Here is a 22,417-nt window from a genome sequence, read left to right on the forward strand (position 1 = left end):
TACTGAGAGCTCTTTGGGTTACATTTTAAAAAGTAAATAATGGAAATAGATTTTAATAGGGCTTATTTCAACTTTACAATACTCAGGGTAGCCAGACTGTTCAGATGTTAGATTAACATACCAATTTGAAGTCTTCCAGTTCCTTTGGGTCAATACCATCTGGATTCCATATGCTCCCATCAGACTCACCAACACCCACACATTTAGCACCAAAACGATGTAAGTATCTCATGGAGTGTAGGCCCACATTACCAAATCCCTATAAAGAACAATTACACATGACACAAAAACCAAGGTTTTAATACGGATGGCAAGAATCGTATTTGACCAAGACACATTCTCTTTGTTTAGAGTCATTCTTGAAACCCTTTTGCCGCAAGAAACAAATGTACTAGATGGCTTCTCTTCAGCAATCAGTTTCTCTTTAAGAATGTGGAGCCCCATGCTCTGTAATCTGTGAGAGCGAGTCCTGAAGAAGTTCAGGTGGGTACAGCCTTGTTGGCTTATAAAGAAATGGCCGTAGTGTCAGTCACACCCCAAGTCCTCAGTCCCTGATGACCAGATGTCTTATGGTTGTAAAAATACTAAAGTCACTAACTGGGAGGAATACAAATTCTATTCTAAAGTAGCATTCAACTTAAGTTAGATTGCACTCAGTAAAATAACCAAATACCAAGCAAATTCCTCCTGAAAATTAAAATCTGGATCATTGTGCAAACCTTTCCCCTTCTGAAAACAATTTCAATTTAAATATTGACCAGAAGAAGTTGGTGATAGTTTCATATGTATCTGCAAGACACTAAACGTGGTTCTAGTCACATGAATCATCAAGTGCTTATTACTCTGGAAACATCCACTCTAACACTTAAGAGATTCAATAGAATGACCTTTTAAAAACTGCAAATCTAAAAACACTGAAAAACTTACTTTATGCCTATCAGTTATTCTTTAAGAGAACAGACATTTTTACCTGAACAACAAATGTTTTATCTCCAAACCCTGGTGTCATTCCTAAAATACTCATGTAAGAAGCTTCGTTGATGAAATTTTCAATCCCATGGAAGACTCCTCGGCCAGTAGCAGAGATCCGCCCATGGATCCCGCCCTGACTGATAGGCTTACCGGTAACACAGGCATGGGCATTAATATCCTGCAAGAAAAAGTCAGAACTTCACATTTTTGTTTAACTAATTTACTCATGAGGACCATATGTGTGCTTATGAGTACAATTCCACCAATAGGGGTAAGTCGCATTTTTCCAGATTTCTGTTCCTAAAAAATATAGACTAAAACAGACTGTATTTTCATGGGGCTCCTTAACTCAGTTAAGTGGCTGCCTTTGACTCAGGTCATGATCTCAGGGTCCTGGGATCAATCCCCCCATCACGTTCCCTGCTCAGCGAGGAGTCTGTTTCTCCCTCTGCCTATGTCCCTCCCCCAGGTTGTGTTCTCTCTCTCTCTTTCGAATAAATAGACAAAAATCTTAAAATAAATAAATAAATAAATAAATAGACCACGGGCACCTGGGTGGCTTGTGGGTTAAGCCTCTGCCTTCAGTTCAGGTCATGATCTCAGGGTCCTAGGACGGAGCCCCACATTGGGCTTTCTGCTCAGCAGGGAGCCTGCCTCCCCACCTCTCTCTGCCTACTTGAGATCTCTCTCTCTCTGTCAAATAAATAAATAAAATCTTAAAAAAAAAAAAAAAAGACCATATTTTCCAATGGGAGAAACAAAGTTTTTAGGAACTTAACATCATTAGTACAAATAACAGTATCACAAAAGCAGAGATAGTTCTGCTTAAAACTATTATTCCTTCAAAAGTATTTAAGCCCTATTAGGTTGGATATACATCTCACATGTCTCTTAAAACTACCACGTCATGGGGCGCCTGGGTGGCTCAGCTGTTGGTTGGACTGCCTTCAGCTCAGGTCATGATCCTGTCTGGAGTCCCAGGATCGAGTCCCGCATCGGGCTCCCAGCTCCATGGGGAGTCTGCTTCTCCCTCTGACCTTCTCCTCGCTCACGGTTCTCTCTCACTGTCTCTCTCAAATAAATAAATAAAATCTTAAACAAACAAACAAACAAAAAAAAACTACCATGTCACCAAAATAGAGAGCCTGAATAGGAGGCCGCATTATGGTAGTCCGGGTTAGATGGGAAGACTCAATGTTGTAAAGATACTCTTCCACCAAACTAATTCAGAAATTCATAAAATGCCACTTTAAAAGTTAATATTCAGTTTTACCTACAAGTGGATTAACAAAAGTAGTCAAGAAATTAAAAAAAAAAGATAAAATAACTAAGGGGTTTGTAGGGCATTCTGGAATGCCTACCAAATAAAAATACCCATTAACTCAAAGATTCTACTTCTTGGAATTCAAGTTTTTGTGTATTTAGTGTATCATTTGAATTAGGAAAAACAAAAAGGTGCATGGGGGCCAGAGAGGCTGCTGCTTACATGTGGGTGGAGGCCCTCTGGGAGGAAGCGAGAGTAAGCCTTCACCACCCACCCTCCCTTACTCTGAACTGAAAGCGCATTCTTATTCAGAAACAACTATCATTAGGAAGAAACAAAAGGCTGGGGAGAGCTTTCGGAGAGCTTTCCTTCCAAGCTGTATCCACCAGAACAGTGCAGAACCCACAGACTTGATCACTGGGACAGGAAAACTACACGGTCCTATTATATACAGGAAATCAACATAAAAAGGAAGCGTTTTAAATTCGTGGATAAAGTACGGACTATTTAATAAACTTGCAGGGCAAACTGCTACCCACCGAAAGCAGGATGGAATGCTTCACCTCACAGTATAGTCCCTACCACCAAACAGAGGTAACTGGGTGAGGTAAGAAGCAACCTGGTCTTTATCTGTATTTTTTAAGCTATTTTTACAGAGATAAATTAGAACCATATTGACTCTGAATTGCCAACAAAAAGAAGAAGAGTTAAAAAAATCAAAGAAAGCAGTCCAGTAAAGTAATTTACAGAAATTAGTAGTTTTCCCACAGTTCCCTTCATGAATAATTAACACCATGAACACAGAATTAGGAACCTAGTGCCAAATGCTTTTACATAGTGCAAATGCGAATGCTGGAGCCTTGGGCAATCCCGAGTGAGGTCGGCCCAGGGCCAGCCACCCAGCTCCCAGCACACCTCATTGTCCAGGCAGCCTGGCGACAGCACAACCTCCCTCCAGGACCTGCACTTCTGGGCAGGATTAGACCAAAGTTGAGGCGTGTTTAGCTTTATATCTGGAAATTAAGTAAGACAGACAGTGGCTCCTTACCTTAGGCCCTGATTTTGGGATTTCCTATCACTTTAAGAAAAAAGAAGTCTTTTGCCAAGGTTTAGCTGGCAGTGCCTCACAACTTTTTTTGTGGTCACCACTGGGGATAAGCTATGAATAATGAATACACTGCTTACTACTTCACACCATGCAGTCTACTGTCTCGCTTAAAGGAAACCAGAGACTATCCAGAGCTCATTTAGTATCAAAAGGTGACATGGAAAAAGCAGCATTGCGGGAAACGGCAGTTAAAACCAAAATTCTCTGAAGCGTCTCATAATGCTCTTGTTTTATTTCAGGGAATTTATGCAGTTTACCTGATATAATATTTATTATATACCTGATATAATATTTATTGTTTTGTGTATTTTACTAAGGAAGGGGTACTATTCTAAGTGCATTATATTACTATTTAATTAATCCTCATTAGCTATTACTACTGTCATCTTACAAGACAGAGGCACAGTGAGCTCAAGGTACCTACCACAGGTCATAGAGCTGGCGTGTGAGGGAGCCAGTTCCAAAGCCAGCTCATGACTGCACCGCATCAGGACCTCAGAGCAGTGTGTGAGTTCTGCACTGTCTGCTGCAGCCCCCTTACTTCCCCGGGGAGAATAGTTCTCCTCTTCTCCAAGTCTCATCTTTCCACTAGGGCCACCCCCTACCTTTTAAAAAAAGGTTTTATTTATTTACTTGAGAGAGAAAGAATCTCAAGCAGACTTGGCACTGGGCCTAGAGTGTGATGTGGGGCTTGATCTTAAGACCCTGAGATCATGACCTGAGCTGAAACCAATAGTCAGATGCTTCAGTGAATGCGCCACCCAGGCGCCCCTCCACTAGGGGGCCTTTAAAGGAAAATTCATGAGGCCTTTATTCCCTTGGACGACTCTGCTACCTCTTCTGTTATCGTTCTCGTACTGTCTCTTGCATGGCTGAATCTGGGGCCCGCAGTCAACTTGCCAATATCATCAACAACAATAACCTTTCTCTTTGGGCAACAGCCACCTTTCACGTTCCCGCTCCGCTGTCCAGCGCCATTTTTCTCAGTGAAGTCTACTCTTCATGCCCTATTTGCTTCCTTGCAGCCCGGCTCCAATCAAACTAGAGGCTCTAGTTGCTAAACTTGTCTCTTACCAGAACCCCCCGGCCCCCCGCCCTGACATCACCATGTGGAGTTCAGTGCTTCCCGTTCTGCAACTGATTGCCTTCCCTCTAAATCACTCTTCCATATGGCCATTTCTTTCCAGCTCCAGGGGAGGCCAGTTTCCCTTCCCTTTGGGACTCCTGTATGGTCTCCTGCCCCCAACAATCCCATTCTGTGCTGCACACAGAGTAAAGTTCAAAATGCCGCCTGCCTGCTTTTAGTTAGCACCCTACCAGCTTCCCTCTGTTTTCAGGACAAAGACCAAAGTCTTTGCTGTCACTCGTAAGTGATGATGTGGTCCGACACTCCCCAACTGGCCTCTTAGGCTCTACTCTCCGGCTTTCCACGCTGGCTATCACAGTCTTCCCTCAATCTCAAGTTCACCTCTTCTGCACTCCAGAATTTAAACCAGTGGTTTCTTCTGCCTCCAACATTCGCACCCCCGCCCCTTCCCCAGTGGATCCTATTTGTCATTCCGAGTGCAGACCGGAAGCTTACTCCTTCACGGAGGCCTTTTCTGATCTCACCTGGGAAGGCCTGGCCAGGCCCTGTGATGCCTTGTCCCAGCATCAGAAATCCCTCTGCTCCCATTTATTCCAAATGCACTGAATACTTTGCTTGTTTGGCATGTATATCTTTTTAAGTTTTCAGGGAAAACTTTTCAGTTCCCTTTCTCTTCCTGATCCTTGCATGGTTTTCAAGGTTCCATCCGTTTCAAGAACGCAAAGTAGCTTTCCTTCTTGTGTTCTGTATTAGCAGCACCACTTCTGCTCAGTCCTCCAGACTCAAGTCCTCCTGGTTCTCTTCCTTGGTAACAGGCCCCCACTCCAGTCCTGCGGGGTCTATCGTGCGCCTGTGCTTCTCCCCAGCCCCCACAGCCCTGGGCTCCAGTGCAGCCTAACACCACCAGCTCAGTCTCCCTTAAAAAGAGTCAGCCCCAGAGCCTCCCCTCTGACTAGCCAACAAAACAAAAAACTAGGGCTTGAGTATTTTTGTCTTGGTTCAATTACTTCTTCACTCTTCTATTACGCTTCAAAATAAGCCTCATCTCCAGATAACCTGAGCTCTACTGTTTCTCTTCCTACCCCCGATGCTCCCCCCACCAATGTCTGTGTTTAAATCCTACCCATTTTCCAGGTCTAGCCCAGATACCTCATCCAGGAAGCCTTCTTTCAGAGATGTAACTGCATCCTTGTATTATCCCATCTCCTGACCTTATATGGGTTTATGTGTCCAAATTCCTCTTTAAATGAAAGCTCTGAGGGAAATCAGAAATGAATGCTTATTTCCCTTCTAGCGTCTTGTACCATGTCCTGCCCTGCCTAGTAGGTGATTGTTTCTGAGGTCCCATCCCCAGCTTTCAGGACAGGGCAGCATGTAAGTGAAAACCCAGTCCATGTTCACTACATTTATGGTTTATGGCAAGAGAGCTAGAAGTAAAATAATATCCAAATCAAGATACAACTGAAGGGGAGAAAAGCCCAGTGAATTCTCTCCATCCACACACCATCAGCTTGTTACTTCTTACAGATAGCCAACGGGGCCCTCAGGGTACTCACATAGTGCCCTATGGTGCTGGCATAGGTGTCCGCAATCCAGGACATCTCCCGCTCACCCGTGCTCATGTCTGGGGCAGGCACATCAATGCCAGGACCTGGGGGCACAAGGAAAAGGCACTGTACCAGCTTTTAAGGTCCACTCATCTCAAACAAACTGATCCTTGTAATTTTCTACCATAACAAGGCTACCATGGTTAGAAAACTTGAGGTTTCATCTGGGTAACTACTTGAAGCCATAGAAATACTCATTAAACATCTCACTACAAAACTTACACACATGCAATATTACATGGCAATTTCTCCATCTGGTGTTTCCTTGCTCTGTTTGGAAGTTAGCTCTGCGTGAGACACATAAGCCACTCCGCTGGACTTCTGACTACGTGAGCATAAGCAGATCAGTGTACTCCCTTTGACCTCAGCTCAGTGAAATGCAATTAGGGAGAAGAGTACCATCTTGCCCTATACAAGGATGACTGCTGTGGTTAGGGAGTGTCTGTTAAGAGACAGCACAGAGACATACTACTTAACTGGGGGTGCAAGCCCTCCCCGCCAGGGAGAAAAAGAAAACATACACACTGCTGAAGCAATTATGGTAAGCCCCATAATACTTTCACTCGTGCTTTGACCTGCTCATCAAAGCTTATTCTATGTACATATATTCCAGCCCTCGGCTATGAATTCCTCAAATCATAGCAAATTAGAAAGGTTAATAATAGAAGTTAGTCCAACAGCAAATGCCAGGGACAGCACTAACACTGACAGTCAGCCTGAGATCTCAGGTAAAAATGTGTGAGGTTATGCCCCCTCTCATCTGTCAAGGAATACACAGAAATACCCCCATCAGAACAGTAAAAAGCAAAACACCTTTGTTACTTGGTGGGTCAATTAAATAAAACATGCTGTATCAACATAAAGAAATATTACGCACCCATTAAAAAGCTTGCAACCCTCACCAAAACATATTGTGTGGGGGGAAAAAAAGCAGCTTTTGTATAGTATGTAGAATGTATTCCCATTTATGTAACATTCTTTCTTTCTCTCTAGCTACATCTCTGTACAGTATCTATGCATCTGTTTCCATGTGTATATACAGTATGGCCGGCACAGGTTTGGAAGGATACGCTTAGCTTACCTCACACTTGCTCACTATGTTTCCATTACCAGCCTTGTTTATAACTTTCTATAATTGTTTTAGTTGTCTAATACAAACTCATTACCTTTATAAACAGAAAATACAATTTGAAAAATGGTTCAGCTATGAAGTCTTCCAAAGAAAGTTCTAAGGCCTGCACTCGAGTTCTGTATTTTTCACTTTTTAACCAACTGAACAAGGTACATTTTATTTTATTTTTAAAAAGCTTTTACTTATTTGACAGATAGAGACCAAGCATAAGAAAAAGAGCACAAGCAGAGGGAGAAGCAGACTCAACACGGAGAGGGACCATGCCAACAGCTGCTGGCAGAAGCTTAACCAACAGAAGCTTAACCAATGGAGCTACCCAGGCACCCAGAGGAAGCTATGTTTTAGTATTTTCCTACACTGCCCATTGTGATGCAATGGATACATAACCCGTCTACAATAACTTGGAAATGGTCAGCTTGCTTTTCACCCCCCTGTCCCACCCCCAGCCAATCTGTCATTCTCCTGCACCCGAGCACACTTCCCCTTAGGCAGCTTCTAAATCTCATGAAATCTAACTTCCTCAAACTACTCTCCCCACATATAACTCTACCTGGAAGAGGTAGTGCTCCACCCTGACCTCCCCCTTTGACAAAAGGGCTCTACTATTTCCATTTGTTCAGTGTCCATTCTCTGAGAGCAACAGACTTCAAGGATGTTCATAAAGATTTGTTTGATCATACTACTTTTCTTCCAAGATATAAATGAAATTGCTTCTGAATCCTTCTAGAGGCATCTACAAAAGTTTTCTTTTTTTTCTTTTTATCAATATCAAGTGACAAGTAAGCTGTTGCAGGACGCCTGGGTCGCTCAATGGGTTGAGCCTCTGCCTTGGCTTGGGTCAGGATCTCAGGGTCAGGCTCTCTGCTCAGTGGGGAGCCTGCTTTCCCCTCTCTCTGCCTTGCCTCTCTGCCTACGTGTGATCTCTGTCAAACAAATAAATAAAATCTTAAAAAGTAAAATAAAATTAACAAAACAAAACAAAGCTTGTTGGGACAAATCCCAATTCCAACTGGAGAAGGCCTACTGGCAAGGGGCAAGTTACAGTCTGTAACCTGGAAATGTACCACAATAAACTGCTTCTTAAAAACCTCGATTCAGGGACCCCTGGGTGGCTCAGTTGGTTAAGCCACTGCCTTCAGCTCAGGTCATGATCCCAGTGTCTTCGGATCGAGTCCCACATCTGGCTCCTTGCTCAGCGGGAGCCTGCTTCTCCATCTGCCTCTGCCTGCCACTCTGTCTGTCTGTGCTCACTCTGACAAATAAATAAATAAAATCTTAAAAAAAAAAAACAAACAAACCTCGATTCATCTAGACAGCTCTCCCTACCAAAAGCCGAAATATTAGGTTTTTGAGTTTTCTACTCCACACAAAATCCAGGGATGCTCAGATTCTAAGTAAATCCTGAATTACAGACAAATTCTCAAATACCTTGCAGAGAACAGGTCTGAAAGTCCATACTTTGTAAAACAGGTTACCTAACCTCAGGAAAACTAAAATGCCATCCTTCAATCCCACAACAGTATACAAAAAGATAAAAAACCGGCAAAGAGCACAGCTGCTTTAACAGAAAGTGAGCACAGGGCGGAGCTAAAGGCCAGTTCTGGTGCACTGAGATGGGGGTGGGGCTAGAAAGATGGACACACTGGTTAATGTGAGGGACCTTCACAGTGTACACAGGTGGTATCTAAACTCATGCTATAGAATTAACACTAAACTTTAACAAACCTAAAAAGAAAAAAAAAAAGATACAAGTGGAAAGAACACTTGCTAACTGATTCTCTGAGGCCAGTATTCTGATGTTAAGGGCCTCACAAAAAAGAATATTGTACACCGCTATCCCTTAAAATAGCATAAAAAAAGTACTTATGAGTAAAGGTAACAAGTCGTGTAGGATGTGTGAGTTGAACTACAGACCATCACTGAAGGTAATGGAAGGAGCGGGAAACAACTGGAAGGGCCCTCAGTGTTCAGGGACTGGAACAGTCCTCTGACGGGTCTGCAAACCCATTGCATTCCCTATCAACTGTCCAGCTGACGGGACAGGGCTAGGACTCAGAGCCAGGTGGAATGCACACTCAAACTCCATGGACAGAGAAGTCCCAAAATAAGGAAGCAAAGACCTCAGTTCCAGAGGTTTGTTAGGACCAGTTCTGTGCCCTGGAGGGAGAGAGAGAATTCTTCCCCCTTCCCCCCAATGCTAAAAAGCCTTCTGAGCCCAGCCATCAGGTTAGCGGCATTGTGAGTCAATGAGGCTTTTTGCTTCAGAAAAGAAGTCAAATTGCAGGATTTAAGCTTTCATTGTTTTGATCAATCACTTTTAACCTTGGGAATCCTAAAGTATTTGTCAATACAGAGAAAATGAAGCTGCTTATCGTCTATATATGAGCCGTAAATACTAATAAATAAAGTCTGCAACCACTTAAGACTACGAAAGACATTGCATTTAAGCTAAGACGAAATACAATACAAAAATTATGAAGGCTGTCAAAAGGCTGAACATGACTGTAGTTCACCAAATCTGGGAAGCAGGAGGCATTTCTGTAAGGAAGGTAGTTACCTCCCCCTGTGTTTCCCCAGCTCAGTGACAGGACAAGTTCACAGCAGTGCTGAGAAAGGGGCATGCCAAGAATCCAAATGCCTTTAAAATGATCAAATCATTTAAACCAGACCAAATCTGGTAAAGTTCTCGTGTTACTTATATTTATTTCCGTACTGGTTTATTTCATGCTCTTTTTCCATAAGAAGAGGGCAAACTTCAAAATAAGGATATCTTAAGCTCACAGGAACATGTCAATGGTGGGGAGAAGCTGGGTAAGAAAACACAGGGGCAGCAAAACAGAAAAAGCAGATTTTCCTTCTTATTAGTCAGTCTTTGTTACAAGGGCAAACATTCTGTTAAATACTTTTATGTTATTAAAACAAATTAGAATTCTTCTAGCACAACAGAAGAAATAGAGACTTAATTTGCTTGAAAAATTAAAGAGTAAATGATGAATAGTCATACATCATAGCAAAGAATATCGCCATCCCACACAAAAACCACAGGACACAGATGACAGTATGATACAAAAACAGCAAGCCAATGAAGATCAGCACCGTCAGAAATCTAGTCTTTGGCCGAAGGGCCTGGTGACAAACATCAGGAGTCCCAGGGAACCCTCTAAACCAGCCAGTGCCGGTAGAGTGAGCCACTGTGGGAGCCCCTCACCTCCTAGCCTCTGCTCACTCTCTGAAGGGGCAGCCGGCTTTCAGCTTTTGGCTCCCAATCCCCAAAGGTATCCGATTTCTCACTGCTTTCACAACAGGATTACGATCATAAAAGTGCTTCTTACACATTAGAAAGTGTTTATAATACAGGCATTACTTAGTTCCTAAATCTTTCTGATCATCCCAACAGTGACTGTACAGGGATCCAAGGTAGCAGCGGCCCCCTGGTGTCCACACTGCGTACCAAGAACCTGAACTTGCCTTATAGAGATGCATCAAAACCAGACCTGTGTGCGCCCACCACAGTTACCACAGAGCCCCGTTTCTCAAAGCAAAGGGGCAGTTCTACCCAGGTACATACAGACAAACACAGGAGTTAGATGTTCCTACTCTATGCACAAGCCTACAAGGTAACACATACCAATAAAGCCCTTCTTCGCCAGCTCCATGGTAAACCTCCTTGTGATCTTTTCCAACTCATTATCCTATAAAGGAAAAAATGAAAACAAAACAACAATGAAACAAATGTTTCTCACAGAAAACCACTGGTGGAGATAAGTAATAGTTGCATCATACTTTCTGTTTATAGAACATTTTCATGTATCTCATTTTTTTAAAGATTTTATTTATTTATTTGTCAGAGAGAGAAAAAGCACAAGCAGGCAGAGAGGCAGGCAGAGGCAGAGAGAAGCAGGCTCTCTGCTGAGCAAGGAACCCAATGCGGGACTGAATCCTAGGACCCTGGGATCACCACCTGAGCCACCCAGGCATCCCAGGACATTTTCATATATCTTGTGTAGTAATCCTTCTAACTCATAAAGCTGGCATCTCCATTTCAAAGATAAGAAAATGACAGATCAGAAATTAGGTTATACAAATATCAGATAGTAGAACTGGGGCTCAAATCCCAGTTTCTGTTCTTTTTGTATTAATACAGCACCCTACAAGCAATCCCAATGGTATATAACAGCCAGCTTAAATTAATTTGGGAATTGATAGGAAAAATGGTAAGATTTTTACTAAATTAAGGCATCTGTCACTAGACCTTGAGATCCCAATATAAACATCTCAGATCAGGGTGCCTGGGGGGCTCAAGTTGGTTAAGTGGCTTTGGCTCAGGTCATGATCCCCGGGGTCCCACGTCAGGTCCCTGCTCAGCAGGGAATATGCCCCTCCCCTCGTTCGTTCTCTCAATCTCTCTCTTAAATAAATAAAATTAAAACAAAACAACCCCCCCCAAAACACCCACAGATCATAGCAACATGTTAAATGTATACAGCGCATATTATATTTATATTGTAGAATATATGACATGGATATAAATGCCTAAGAATATGAAGGTATTAATTACCTTTTAACCAAGTGTAAAAATGAAAGAGGACATTGATGTTAAGCAGGTGACCTTTACATGGCACCACACTCAATGAGTTAATTATTTACTTGTTTTTCCATTCCTTTAAAAAGCAACAGGGGTCATTAATCTCAATGGTATGGGGGACACACAGAAACCCTGTAATTTCAAGTCCTTTGTGAGTGTCCATGTGGACAAGTATCATTTTGACACTTACAGTATAGTTCTTGGGATTGATCTTAACACCAGCCTTGGCACCCCCAAATGGCACATCTGAAAGAGAAGGCTACAAGTTGCTATTCCATACAAAGGACCAAAAAAAAGTCAAGAGGCAGAAAGCACTATGCAGTATTACAATAATTCAAATATGACACTTCAAGCTTGAACTTTAGAAAATTCAAGATCTAAACCCACACTGATCTCTTAAAATGTATTTGAACTAAAATTCTAGTGGAACAGAAATGATAAGGCTGGGCAAGTTATGATGCCTTTTTATTCACTGTGCTTTACTACTTCTAAAAGAAAAAATTTATTTTCCTTCTACCATGATTTGGTCTTATTTACTGAGCATGGAAAGGGATTTTTAAAAAAGATCTACACTTAAAGAAAATTCAATTTGTTTCTATAAAAAGTTTTCCATTTAAAAAAAAAGAGACTACATCTTAATTAAGACTAACTGAAAAATGATATAAGCATTAAATGGTGCAACTTAAATAACCCCCCAAAAGTAACCTGGTGTGTAGACGCATTTCAGCAAAGCGTTATCCAGCAGCAGCAAAGCGGATCACTTACCGACCACCGCACACTTGTAGGTCATCAGCGAGGCCAGAGCTTTCACCTCATCCACACTCACATCCATGCTGTAACGAATCCCTGTGGGGCAAGAAAGAAGGGGATGGATTCAGAACGTCCTTCGGCTGGTGAAAAGAAGTGCCAGAAGCTGAAAAATGTCCACACTTCCTCCATTTCATTCCCTGGTTACTTCCAAGAACACTTAGAGTAGCTTGTGATACAAAGTCAAGGAAAACCTGCTAATGAGACACCTAGCAAGGGCTACAGATGAGTATGGAACTGGATTTTTAAGTATTCTGTTAGTTAAGGGAGTAAGACTGGCGAGGGAATACAGTGTTTGCATTCTGGTAGGAGTGGTAAGAGCATCAAGCAGTGCTCCCGGAGATGAACAGATGAGCCACAGTCCTGTCCTTGAGGGGCTTACAGCGCAGTGGGACTTCACAAGACAAAAACTACCTACAAATCAATGTTTCCAATGCTCTTACGAAGGCAACTAATTCAGCAAAGTCATTTATTCTTTTACTATTTGGCTTAGGTGATTTGGTGGCAAGGAGTTAAAAAATGTTTTCTTTCTGAGAGCAGATAAATATAAGCAAATGGATAGTCAACAGATCCAACAGATTCAACTTAGATCAGGTTGTCTAGTTCTGGCTTCAGACAAGTGTAGGAGATCCTTACCTCTTCCTCGTTTCACTCACTGCTAGCTTGTCATCCAAGAGAGAAGAAGCTGACAGACCTTTCTCAGCAATTCCCTCTGCTCTTTCTGCAAGGACGAGAGGAGGCCAAGCGACAGGGAACTGTGTCTTAATGTCCCTGTACTTGGGAGTGATTAGGTGTTTGGTAGAAGGGACACGGAGACTGAGTATGCCCACTACTTTGGTTTTGGGGATCCTGGTCACTCACGCTCCTGAGTTGTGTAGCATGAAGCCACCTTTCATCCTCTGCTGATCACTGTTTCTCAACCCCAAGGAAGAAGGCCAGAGTGAGGCTGATGTTTGCATGCTACTTGGGGCTCGTGAGCACTGTGTTTTTAAGCAACGAAGGATCTGAATGAAGCTGGGTACAACTTCCACTGAGAGTTATAGTAATGGGGGACCTCAGGGATAATCTCTTAAAGAAGAATTTTGGGAATAAAAGCTTTTTAGATAGAAATATACAATATTTCATAAACTAGCAGTTTGAGAAAACTTCCCTAATCACTTTTAAAAGCTGGCTTCTTATGTATTTCAGAAAATATCTATCTAAACACAAATGATACAGCTTAAGAGAATTTTATCTGTTGTATATGCTATCAAAAGGGCAAATTCTAAACCCGAACACATTTCTCTGGCTTATTAGAAAAATAAAATGATTACATTTAGAAAAGTGAGCTGTAAGAAGAGATCTTACATATAATGGGTTCTCAGATTATCTGGGAACAAATTTATGTTAGTGAATTTTAGATGAGATATAACAATTTTTAAAAGAAGATCTAGTGGTGGGGGCACCTGGGTGGCTCAGTCGATTAAGTGGCTGCCTTTGGCTTGGATCGTGATCCCAGGGTCCTGGGATGGAGCCCCACTTCAGGCTCCTTGCTCAGGAGGCAGCCTGCTTCTCCCTCTGCCTACCGCTCCCCTTGCTTGTGCTTGCTCCCTCCCTCTTTGTGTCAAATAAAAAAATAAAATCTTTGGAAGGAAGGAAGGAAGGAATTGTAAACAAAGAAAAAGAAAAGGATCTAGCCGCTATCTGTTGCTACAGAGCTTGCTTTCTTATTTTCTTCAGGCCTCTATTAAAACTGGCTTCACTCCAAGAGGCCCTTCCCAACCACCTTATTTAAAAAGCACCTTCCTCATCTCCACTCTCTATTCCCCTCTACCTTATTTAATGTTTTACCACTGACTTTACATTATATATATTGTTTATAGTCTTGGGTTCCCCACCTGGAAGGCTAGCAGCACCATGAGGACAGACTTTATCTTGTTCACTGCTTTAATTCTTAGTACCTAACACAGAAAATGGCAAGCATGTATTAGGTGCTCAAATACGTGTAAATAAATATCTGAATATTTCTTGACTAAGGTGTTAAGACAGAAAGGCCATCGTCACTAAAAATTCTGACATGCCTGTAATTTCTAAACAATTCACCAGCAGTGTCTGCGTGTATTACCAAAGGGCTAGAAACTAGAAAGAGGCAGAAGTACCAGGTCCTAAAATGTACTCCAGACCCCCCCCAAAAAAATCTGTAAGTAGTATTAAGATCAAACATTTCTTTCTTTAAAACAAAAAAATCCTGCTCAAACACCACAATGTGTTTTTTAAAACCAATAAAACTGTTACTGTGTATCATGCACATGACTCAGTGGAAACCTTGCTAGGCCAGGGACCTGGGCCAGGTGCGGGGCTGGGCACTTCCTAACCAAGCTGAGTCTCCTAAAGCAGTAAATGTTGTGGCCTGCGCCTGCTTACCTGAGGGACAGGGACATAGCGCTCACGGTTCGAATCAAGCCTACACAGGACAGTACCTGCGTGTGGCCATAGCTTCAATCTTGGCCATTATCACTGCTACAGGAAGTATTACCGTGTGGTGGCAGATCAAGAAATTTAGGTTTTAAAAAGTCTAAACTGACAGGAGCTTAAACAACTTAATAAAACTTGATTTCATTACTTCTCAAGATAAATTCATGAAGGTAGAAAAAACAGTCTGCTATGAAGAGTTAGTATTTATATTACACACAAAGCACTTTTTTCACTGTTTTTTTAGAGCCCATGGAAGTGGTTGCTCAGTTATTTAATTTCCCTTGCTTTCTTTAAAAGAAAATCACTGGGCGCCTGGGTAGCTCAGTGGGTTAAAGCCTCTGCCTTCAGCTCAGGTCATGATCCCAGGGTCCTGGGATTGAGCCCCGCATTGGGCTCTCTGCTCAGCGGGGAGCCTGTATCCTCATCTCTCTCTCTCTGCCTGCCTCTCTGCCTACTTGTGATCGCTGTCTGTCAAATAAATAAATAAAATCTTTAAAAAAAGGAAAGAAAAGAAAAGAAAAAACACCTTAATTTCAGGTATATCACACCAGAGTGACTAGAAAAGTCTATACATTATACTGTGCTCACAGTGTAGTTACCACTTTCCTTGCTTTCTTAAGGGAGGGGGAAAGTTATTGTCCCTTATCCAGTGTTTTTAACTAATACATTTGGTGGGAAACTGAAAACAGCTTGAAAGAGTAACATTCACAAATCTGAGAGCAATCCTATTATTCTAGACACTGGACTCCGGCTTGTACGAAATACTGTAAACAAAATGTCTATTTTACTGCAGAAGTCCTGGAATGATATGAGTCAGAAACTGTACATGTATAACAAAAAACATGTTTCTGCTTGGACAGAACCCAGGAATTCTTGTTTGTAAAGTAAAATTTTCTTTCCGAGCCACACCCAGTCAGAGCTCAGCTACACGCCAGGGAAGAGCAGCAGTTAGATAGACTACCTTTCACACCAGCCTATTCTGGCAGGCTATGAACCCCTGAAGGAGTCCAGTGAACTGAGGCAGGAGCAGAAGAATCAGGGGGATAAGCCCTGGAGCAGATGAAGGTGGGGGCAAAGGTGGACCCTGGAACCAACACACATGGCACTGCTGGGCTAAAGAAAAAACAGGTTTTCCTTTCAGCTTTCTAATTAAGCAGTTGATACACAAATGTTTTGACTTCTGGAAGCTGGCAGACACATTAACACAGGGTTACTTAAACTGTTAGTCTGGAAAAAACTCTCCAGTAGAGCCATAAAAAATACTCTGTACTGTACCAATACTTGAGACAAAAACAGGCATCAGAACAGAGAGTTCATCCACATCTAAGGGAAAGCTACACTTGCTTTTCTTCTCATGGGACTGGAAACCAAAGGTAATTACTAAAAATATACTGTCACCTAAACATTCTTACCCACATTCTATTGGATATTAAGAATATGAGGGCAAAAAAGAAGCCGTTCTTTACTGTATACAAAGCCAGTCAGTTATGAGATACCAACACAAGTTGGGGGTGAGTGAGGGACCAAGCAATGTGACAGACATATACTTGATGTGACACTCACTACCCCAAGTTAGGACAGTCACCACATGTTATGCTTTGAAGTTCTGAAAGGGGAAAACAGAGCATTTCTGAATGCCTCTAGTGTGTCAAAAATAAAGAATTCGAAGACAAAGTTGTTCAGTAAAGCCAAATAACAGGTAATACACACACATACACACACACACACACACGAAAACCAGGAAAGCTTAAAATGTTTTAAACCAAAATTAAAGAAACAAGGATCTTAGGTGCAGTCTGATATTTTCACTTTTTCTAAAACCACACTTCTCCGTCTTTCCTGTGGGATGGGTAGTATGGCAAGAGAAGGCTAAAGGTGAGTCGGGACAGGCGGGGACTGGATGCGGGCACAAGGATAGAAACTAGAAGGACCCCAAGTTTTATTCCAGGAACTGAGAAAAGCAAATCCAGACTTTTTTCTTTCCTGAAGTCCTCCAGCACTACCTGGTAGCCTGTGCTGCCATCAGCACTACTGGGGTTCAGGAGGAGGCCAACTGGGTCTCTGAACACAGCACTGACAGGTGTCACGCTGGAGGTGAACACGTGCAGTGAAAAGCAGGAGTCCATGGCTGGCCAAACTAGAACAGGAACTGGGTGATTACACATGTGTCATTAGAAACAGGGTCTAAAAATCAAGGACCACATTCTGACTGGCCCACAGAGTAAGTTGAACTTCTAGTTCACCAGAGGAAACTGAAGAAATAGCACCTATGACAAGGTTTATCATCTATCAAACCTGGAGGACGGGTTGGTGACACAGCTTTGAAATCAGACCTTTCATTCTGAAGAGTAATTAACTCTATCATACAGTTATTTTAGGCTAACGGGCATCCAGATGTTTCAAAAGAACATTAATAACAGGCATACATCTGCATACTACACAACAGAGAGCGTTTCTCTGCCTTTTGACTTAATGACCAAAGAGTCTCATCCCCAAGAGTCTCATGATTGGTATACAGCACATTTTTCTAGGAGAAACAAAAAACATAAAGCAAAAATTAGCTGAGGCTGCTCTAGTGATGAAGAAACCACACCGGCTCCTTACTTTGAGAAAAGATTCGGTGAAAACCACAACTGAGTAGCTTCATTTTTTTTTCCTTTCGCTAGCTGACTCAAAACCAAAAACAGACAAAAAAGCTCCTAGCAACTGAGCCAACATTGTTTTTTTTAATGATGAATCATTAACTGAACAGATTCACGAAAACCCAAATGGTTTTAAAAATTACTTGAACTAAGATCTTTTAATAGGGCTTGATTTATTAAAAGTTCAATTTCCAACTGTATTCTATCTCTTTTCAGAGAGGTTCTGAAGAGTTCTACCACAAGCACAGAACTCATAGGAAAGCAAAAGAGCCGAGAATTCATAAAATGCATGCACTAACCCTCTTTCCATTTACTCCTGAGAACACTTCTTTTCTCACTTAAGACTAATATAATCTCTAACATGCAAGAGAATGGCATACCTTAATTACAAATGAAGAAAGGAGGGCAAGCAGCAGTGAGGAACCACCACAGAAAATATGGGAAGTCTCAGATAAAAATTCATTCAGCACTGCAGAGAGCAGTTTTGTTCGGGAGCAAAGGAAAGTCATACCTTTAACTGCTTTGACAGTGTCCCTGTCTGTGTAAGGCGGCAGGGAAACCCCATTATCAAAATCTTTAAGTGTTTTGAAGAGACAAACTTCGTAAGTTCTGGGAAACATATGTTTAGCTGATGCTGGAGAAATGAAAAACATTTCACTTCTTCTTTTCATCAACATTTAGAAGTTTCAACACGTATGTATGTGTTCATCCAAACTTAAACACAGAAAAAACTGAAATCTCCCCTATCACTACATAAACCCTGTCTTTTCCTTATGGGTGACCATTCTTAGCAATTTAAGAGAGAGAGAGTGTGTGTGTGCATACATATCCTCTGAAATCATTTCCCTGCATTTAAATACGTACTGTTTATTAAATGTGCAGCTTTGTCTTATACTAAGTATTGAACTTACTGCCCAATAGATGGAGGAAAGATTATGGATTCAGACGGGGGAATCTTGATCCCTGGTTTCACAGATTGCTTATTCTGCTAATAGCAGTAAACTTAGTCCCCGCTTCCCACCAAACAGGTCTTGGAAACGATGCCAGGGTAAAAGTGGTGAATATAAAATCAGATGACATTTAGGAAAACATAAAGGTAACTAACTGGTTATAAAAAGGTTCAAAAGGTAAAGAACTGACATTACAGATATCCAGTTTCACATAAATAATGAATAAGTCTAGGTGATATTTGAGATGGATCGTGAAGAGCAGGAAGAGAATTAGAGGGAGATAGAAGACACGGATAGACAAGCACCACAGGCAGTGACTGTACTTTGCCAGAGTAAGATCAAGAAAATACATATGCCTGTATTTCCAATTGTCCTAAGGATCATTTTATACCCGATCTCCTTTAATTTAAAAATCCAGCCCTTTTTCCTAATTGTACTTTCCGGGTAGCTGATACCACCCCGTTCCCTAACGGTGCCTCAGGCTAGAAATAGAGGCTTTATCTCATTCTCAGTTCCTCTGCTGCCTAGCCTTCTGGGCCCTCCCAGAGTTATTATCCACCCAAAAAGCTGTTTCTTCTGCTTGTACACTTCTGACACCAAATGTGTGGGTTTTCCACACCAACAGCCAGTTCTCCAAATCTCTGTGGGCACCAACTGATTGTTGTACACAATTTAACTCAGTTCTGACACTGGCTACATGGAGTTAGCACAGACTCCACAGATTAAGGGCTTATTTCCACCAGACTGGCCTTCATCTTCATCACAAGTATTGCATGCTCAGGGTACCCAGGCTTTTGTCCAACTTGGTAACAAACTGGGGCTCCCATGACTCCCTCCTCAGATTTGATAATTTCCTATAATGGCTCACAGAACTCAAGAGAACACTTTACACATGTTCACTGGTTTATTATAAGGGTCCTGAGGAGAGCAGCTTCCATCCCTGTGTCACAGGTGTGCCATCCTCCTGGCACATGGATGAATACCAGAAAGCTCTCAAAATCTAGTCGTTTGGGATTTTTATGAAGGCTTCCTCACATAGGCATGATGGCTATTAACTCAATGTCCAACTCCTCTTACCTCCATGGAGAAGGGTAAGGCATGGGACTTAAAGTTCCAAGCTCCTCATCATGGCTTCATCTTTCTGGCGGCCAGCTGCCATCCTGAAGCTATCCAGGAATCCACCAAGAGTTGCCTCATTAAAACAAAAGATGCTCCTATCAACCCAGGAAATTCCAAGGGATTTAGGAGCTCTGTGTCAGGAACTGGAGTTAAGACCAAATATTAGGACAAAAGAGGCTCTCAGCATCTCTATCACTCAGGAAATTACAATGATTTTAGGAGCTGTGTGTCAGGAACTAGGGACAGAGACCAAAAAAGTATTCATCATGCCATGAACCCTGGCTTTCCCCTATTTACACACACACAGGTTGTCCCTATGACCCCATCACATGGTCCTGCCTCTTACCTGGGCTTAATCAGTTACCCCCTCTATTTCTCTTTATCTAAAATCATCTTTCCCCCATCCAAATCCTATCCAGCCCTCCCTGCTTACAGATCAAGAGGGTCATTCCCTGGTATATTCTTTTAACTCCTACTGTAGCAATGCACTGTTGAGTGTTCCCAACTGTGTCATTTACTGACTAGTTCTGGGAAAGGAAAATGCAGAAACAGAATAATGAGCTAAAAACAAAAGGAGAATGCCACAGATACCGTAGGAGATTTGGGATTCTGTTCTATTCTGAGGAAATCAATGAAAAGACACTGAGAAAAAAAAAAAATGAGCTTTGTTTTGTTAAAGCTTTCTTATGGATAGTTCCCCCAGCGAAGAGCACCATACCTGACAGAGCAGGGATTAAAATGCCTGTAATGAACAGGTGAACTATCAGAAATCCCCAGGAGTTAAGGAATGCTCCTTAATTAAGCATAACGTTTAAAGCTCTTGCCTGCAGGGAAAACTAACACATAATGGAAAAATTGATTTATCTGGAATATCATCTATAGCTCATAATGAACATAGTCCTTATTCAGTAAACCCCCAATACGGGGACTTCCACCCTTGACTACTATTCCCTTGTGGTTTTTCTTATGGTAAAAGGGATTAAAAACAACAAGGAGTCCATGTACATCCTAAGGCTCAAATGTACAAAATGCCTTTTTTTTTTAAAGGCCCATGTCCATGTATTTATGACGATGATATATGGCAAAAGGAGTCACACTACTGACAACCTTTTAATTTTCATCTGGGTCATCTTTCACATTTTTCTCTAGCCAAGAATAATCCAGAGAAATAGCAATTCATGACAAAATGTAACTTCTGAGTTTTTAAGGAAGAGGCACTCAGAAGAAAGCCTTGTTAAAACGATTCCTTTGAAAACCCTTCAAGATCCATGTTCTAACACTCTGGAAGGGAAAGGAGCTCTCCTGACTGTCACATTAAACTGTTCAACACTACAGCTCTTCAAACCTTTCAGCGGAAAACTCTCATTAGGAAGTTCTTTCACGGCCGACTGGAATAAATGGGCCCGTAAAGATTTCAGATATGAGCGAGTTTTATATGCACAGCTGTTGGAATATGCAAGCATTTTCTAGGAAGGGAGGCCTTCTAATAGCTTTTAACACATTTCAAATGATCCAAAGTATTTGGTAGTCCTGGTACTGAGGGCACGACATGGTTCTCAGTCACTGCTTAGGATATAACGCGTCATTTTTTTCCATATGAATAGATCCCAAACAATAATCATTTAAGGAGGTGGGTGCTGGAGCCAGAGGATGGGAGCCCGAACCCCAAATCTGCTACTTAAACTGGGTGGGGGTGTAACCTTACTGGAGGAATCTTTTCAGCCCTAGTATCCCTTTTTCAAAGTCGGGCAACAGTGTGTTCATGAGGTTGTTGTGAAGAATAAAAGCGATGATGCATGAAAAGCTCTTAGCAAAATGCCTGGTGTCCACAGAGAGCTCACCAAATGTGAGCTGTTAGGTCACCCCTTGCTTTGCCAGTTGACCTGTGTGGAGACAGATCTCTCAGGTGCTGCTGCCTTTGGGAAAGGAAATTAAGGTCTGGAGCAGCCTTCTCCCAGGACACCACTCTGCCCTTGGTGAAACCTGTCCTGCCTTTAGCCATAGTATTTCATACACCAATGCTTCAGTCTTTTTGATAGTGAGTAATCTACATAAATTTCTGCCTCTGGAAAGGGGAAAAGATTGCCTCACTGGGATAGCTAGGTCAGTTTTAGGTGAGAACTGTGCACAGAAAATTGTTCAGTTACTTCATGGGAAAGAGCTGGACAGAGTTGGCTCATTTTTCATTTTATAACCGTTATCACTATTTATCTGAATGATATACAGCTATTTTAATAGGAGTTTCTTGGGTACAGCCATCATGGGTTATTTATGAATCAATGTTCTTCACTGCGGTGATGTAAGAGGTCTGGTGTTTTTGTTTGTTTTGTTTTTGTATTATGAAAATCTAATATTATGCAAAATAAATGGGAAAAAAAGTCCCACAACATCCTGGAAATCCTGTCAGGCTACTGCCTAGGAATTCTTCAACAACCCAAAGCTTATTATTTTGGTCTTTATTGGTTCTTGGCAGAACTCTCAGCACCTTTAAATATCACTGGACAAAAACAATTTTCTTAAACAATCTAAATTATTATCTAAATTATTATCAACAGCTGTATGCCACCTAACTTCTTCCCTCTACAAACCAGAAAATTCATGTTTGATTTTTACTTCTTCTATTTAAAATTTAAACACTGCCACTTTTATTGAAGTTTAATAAACTGGTACTTGTCCTCTGATTTTTGATG

General features: G+C 41.8%; 1 protein-coding gene across 1 annotated transcript in view; it reads right to left on the reverse strand.

The window, feature by feature from the left end:
• GLUD1 (glutamate dehydrogenase 1) overlaps nt 1-22,417 on the reverse strand; it is a 37,433-nt gene that overhangs the window by 9,789 nt on the left and 5,227 nt on the right. The window contains exons 2-7 of the mRNA XM_032314012.1: nt 12,521-12,601; nt 11,946-12,001; nt 10,799-10,862; nt 5,988-6,082; nt 971-1,150; nt 122-259 (exon numbers count right to left, since the gene is read on the reverse strand). Coding sequence (XP_032169903.1) covers nt 122-259; nt 971-1,150; nt 5,988-6,082; nt 10,799-10,862; nt 11,946-12,001; nt 12,521-12,601 — 614 coding nt within the window. The remainder of the gene's footprint in view (nt 1-121; nt 260-970; nt 1,151-5,987; nt 6,083-10,798; nt 10,863-11,945; nt 12,002-12,520; nt 12,602-22,417) is intronic.

This window comes from Mustela erminea, chromosome 14 (assembly GCF_009829155.1).
Source record: "Mustela erminea isolate mMusErm1 chromosome 14, mMusErm1.Pri, whole genome shotgun sequence".
In the NCBI taxonomy this organism is placed as follows: domain Eukaryota; kingdom Metazoa; phylum Chordata; class Mammalia; order Carnivora; family Mustelidae; genus Mustela; species Mustela erminea.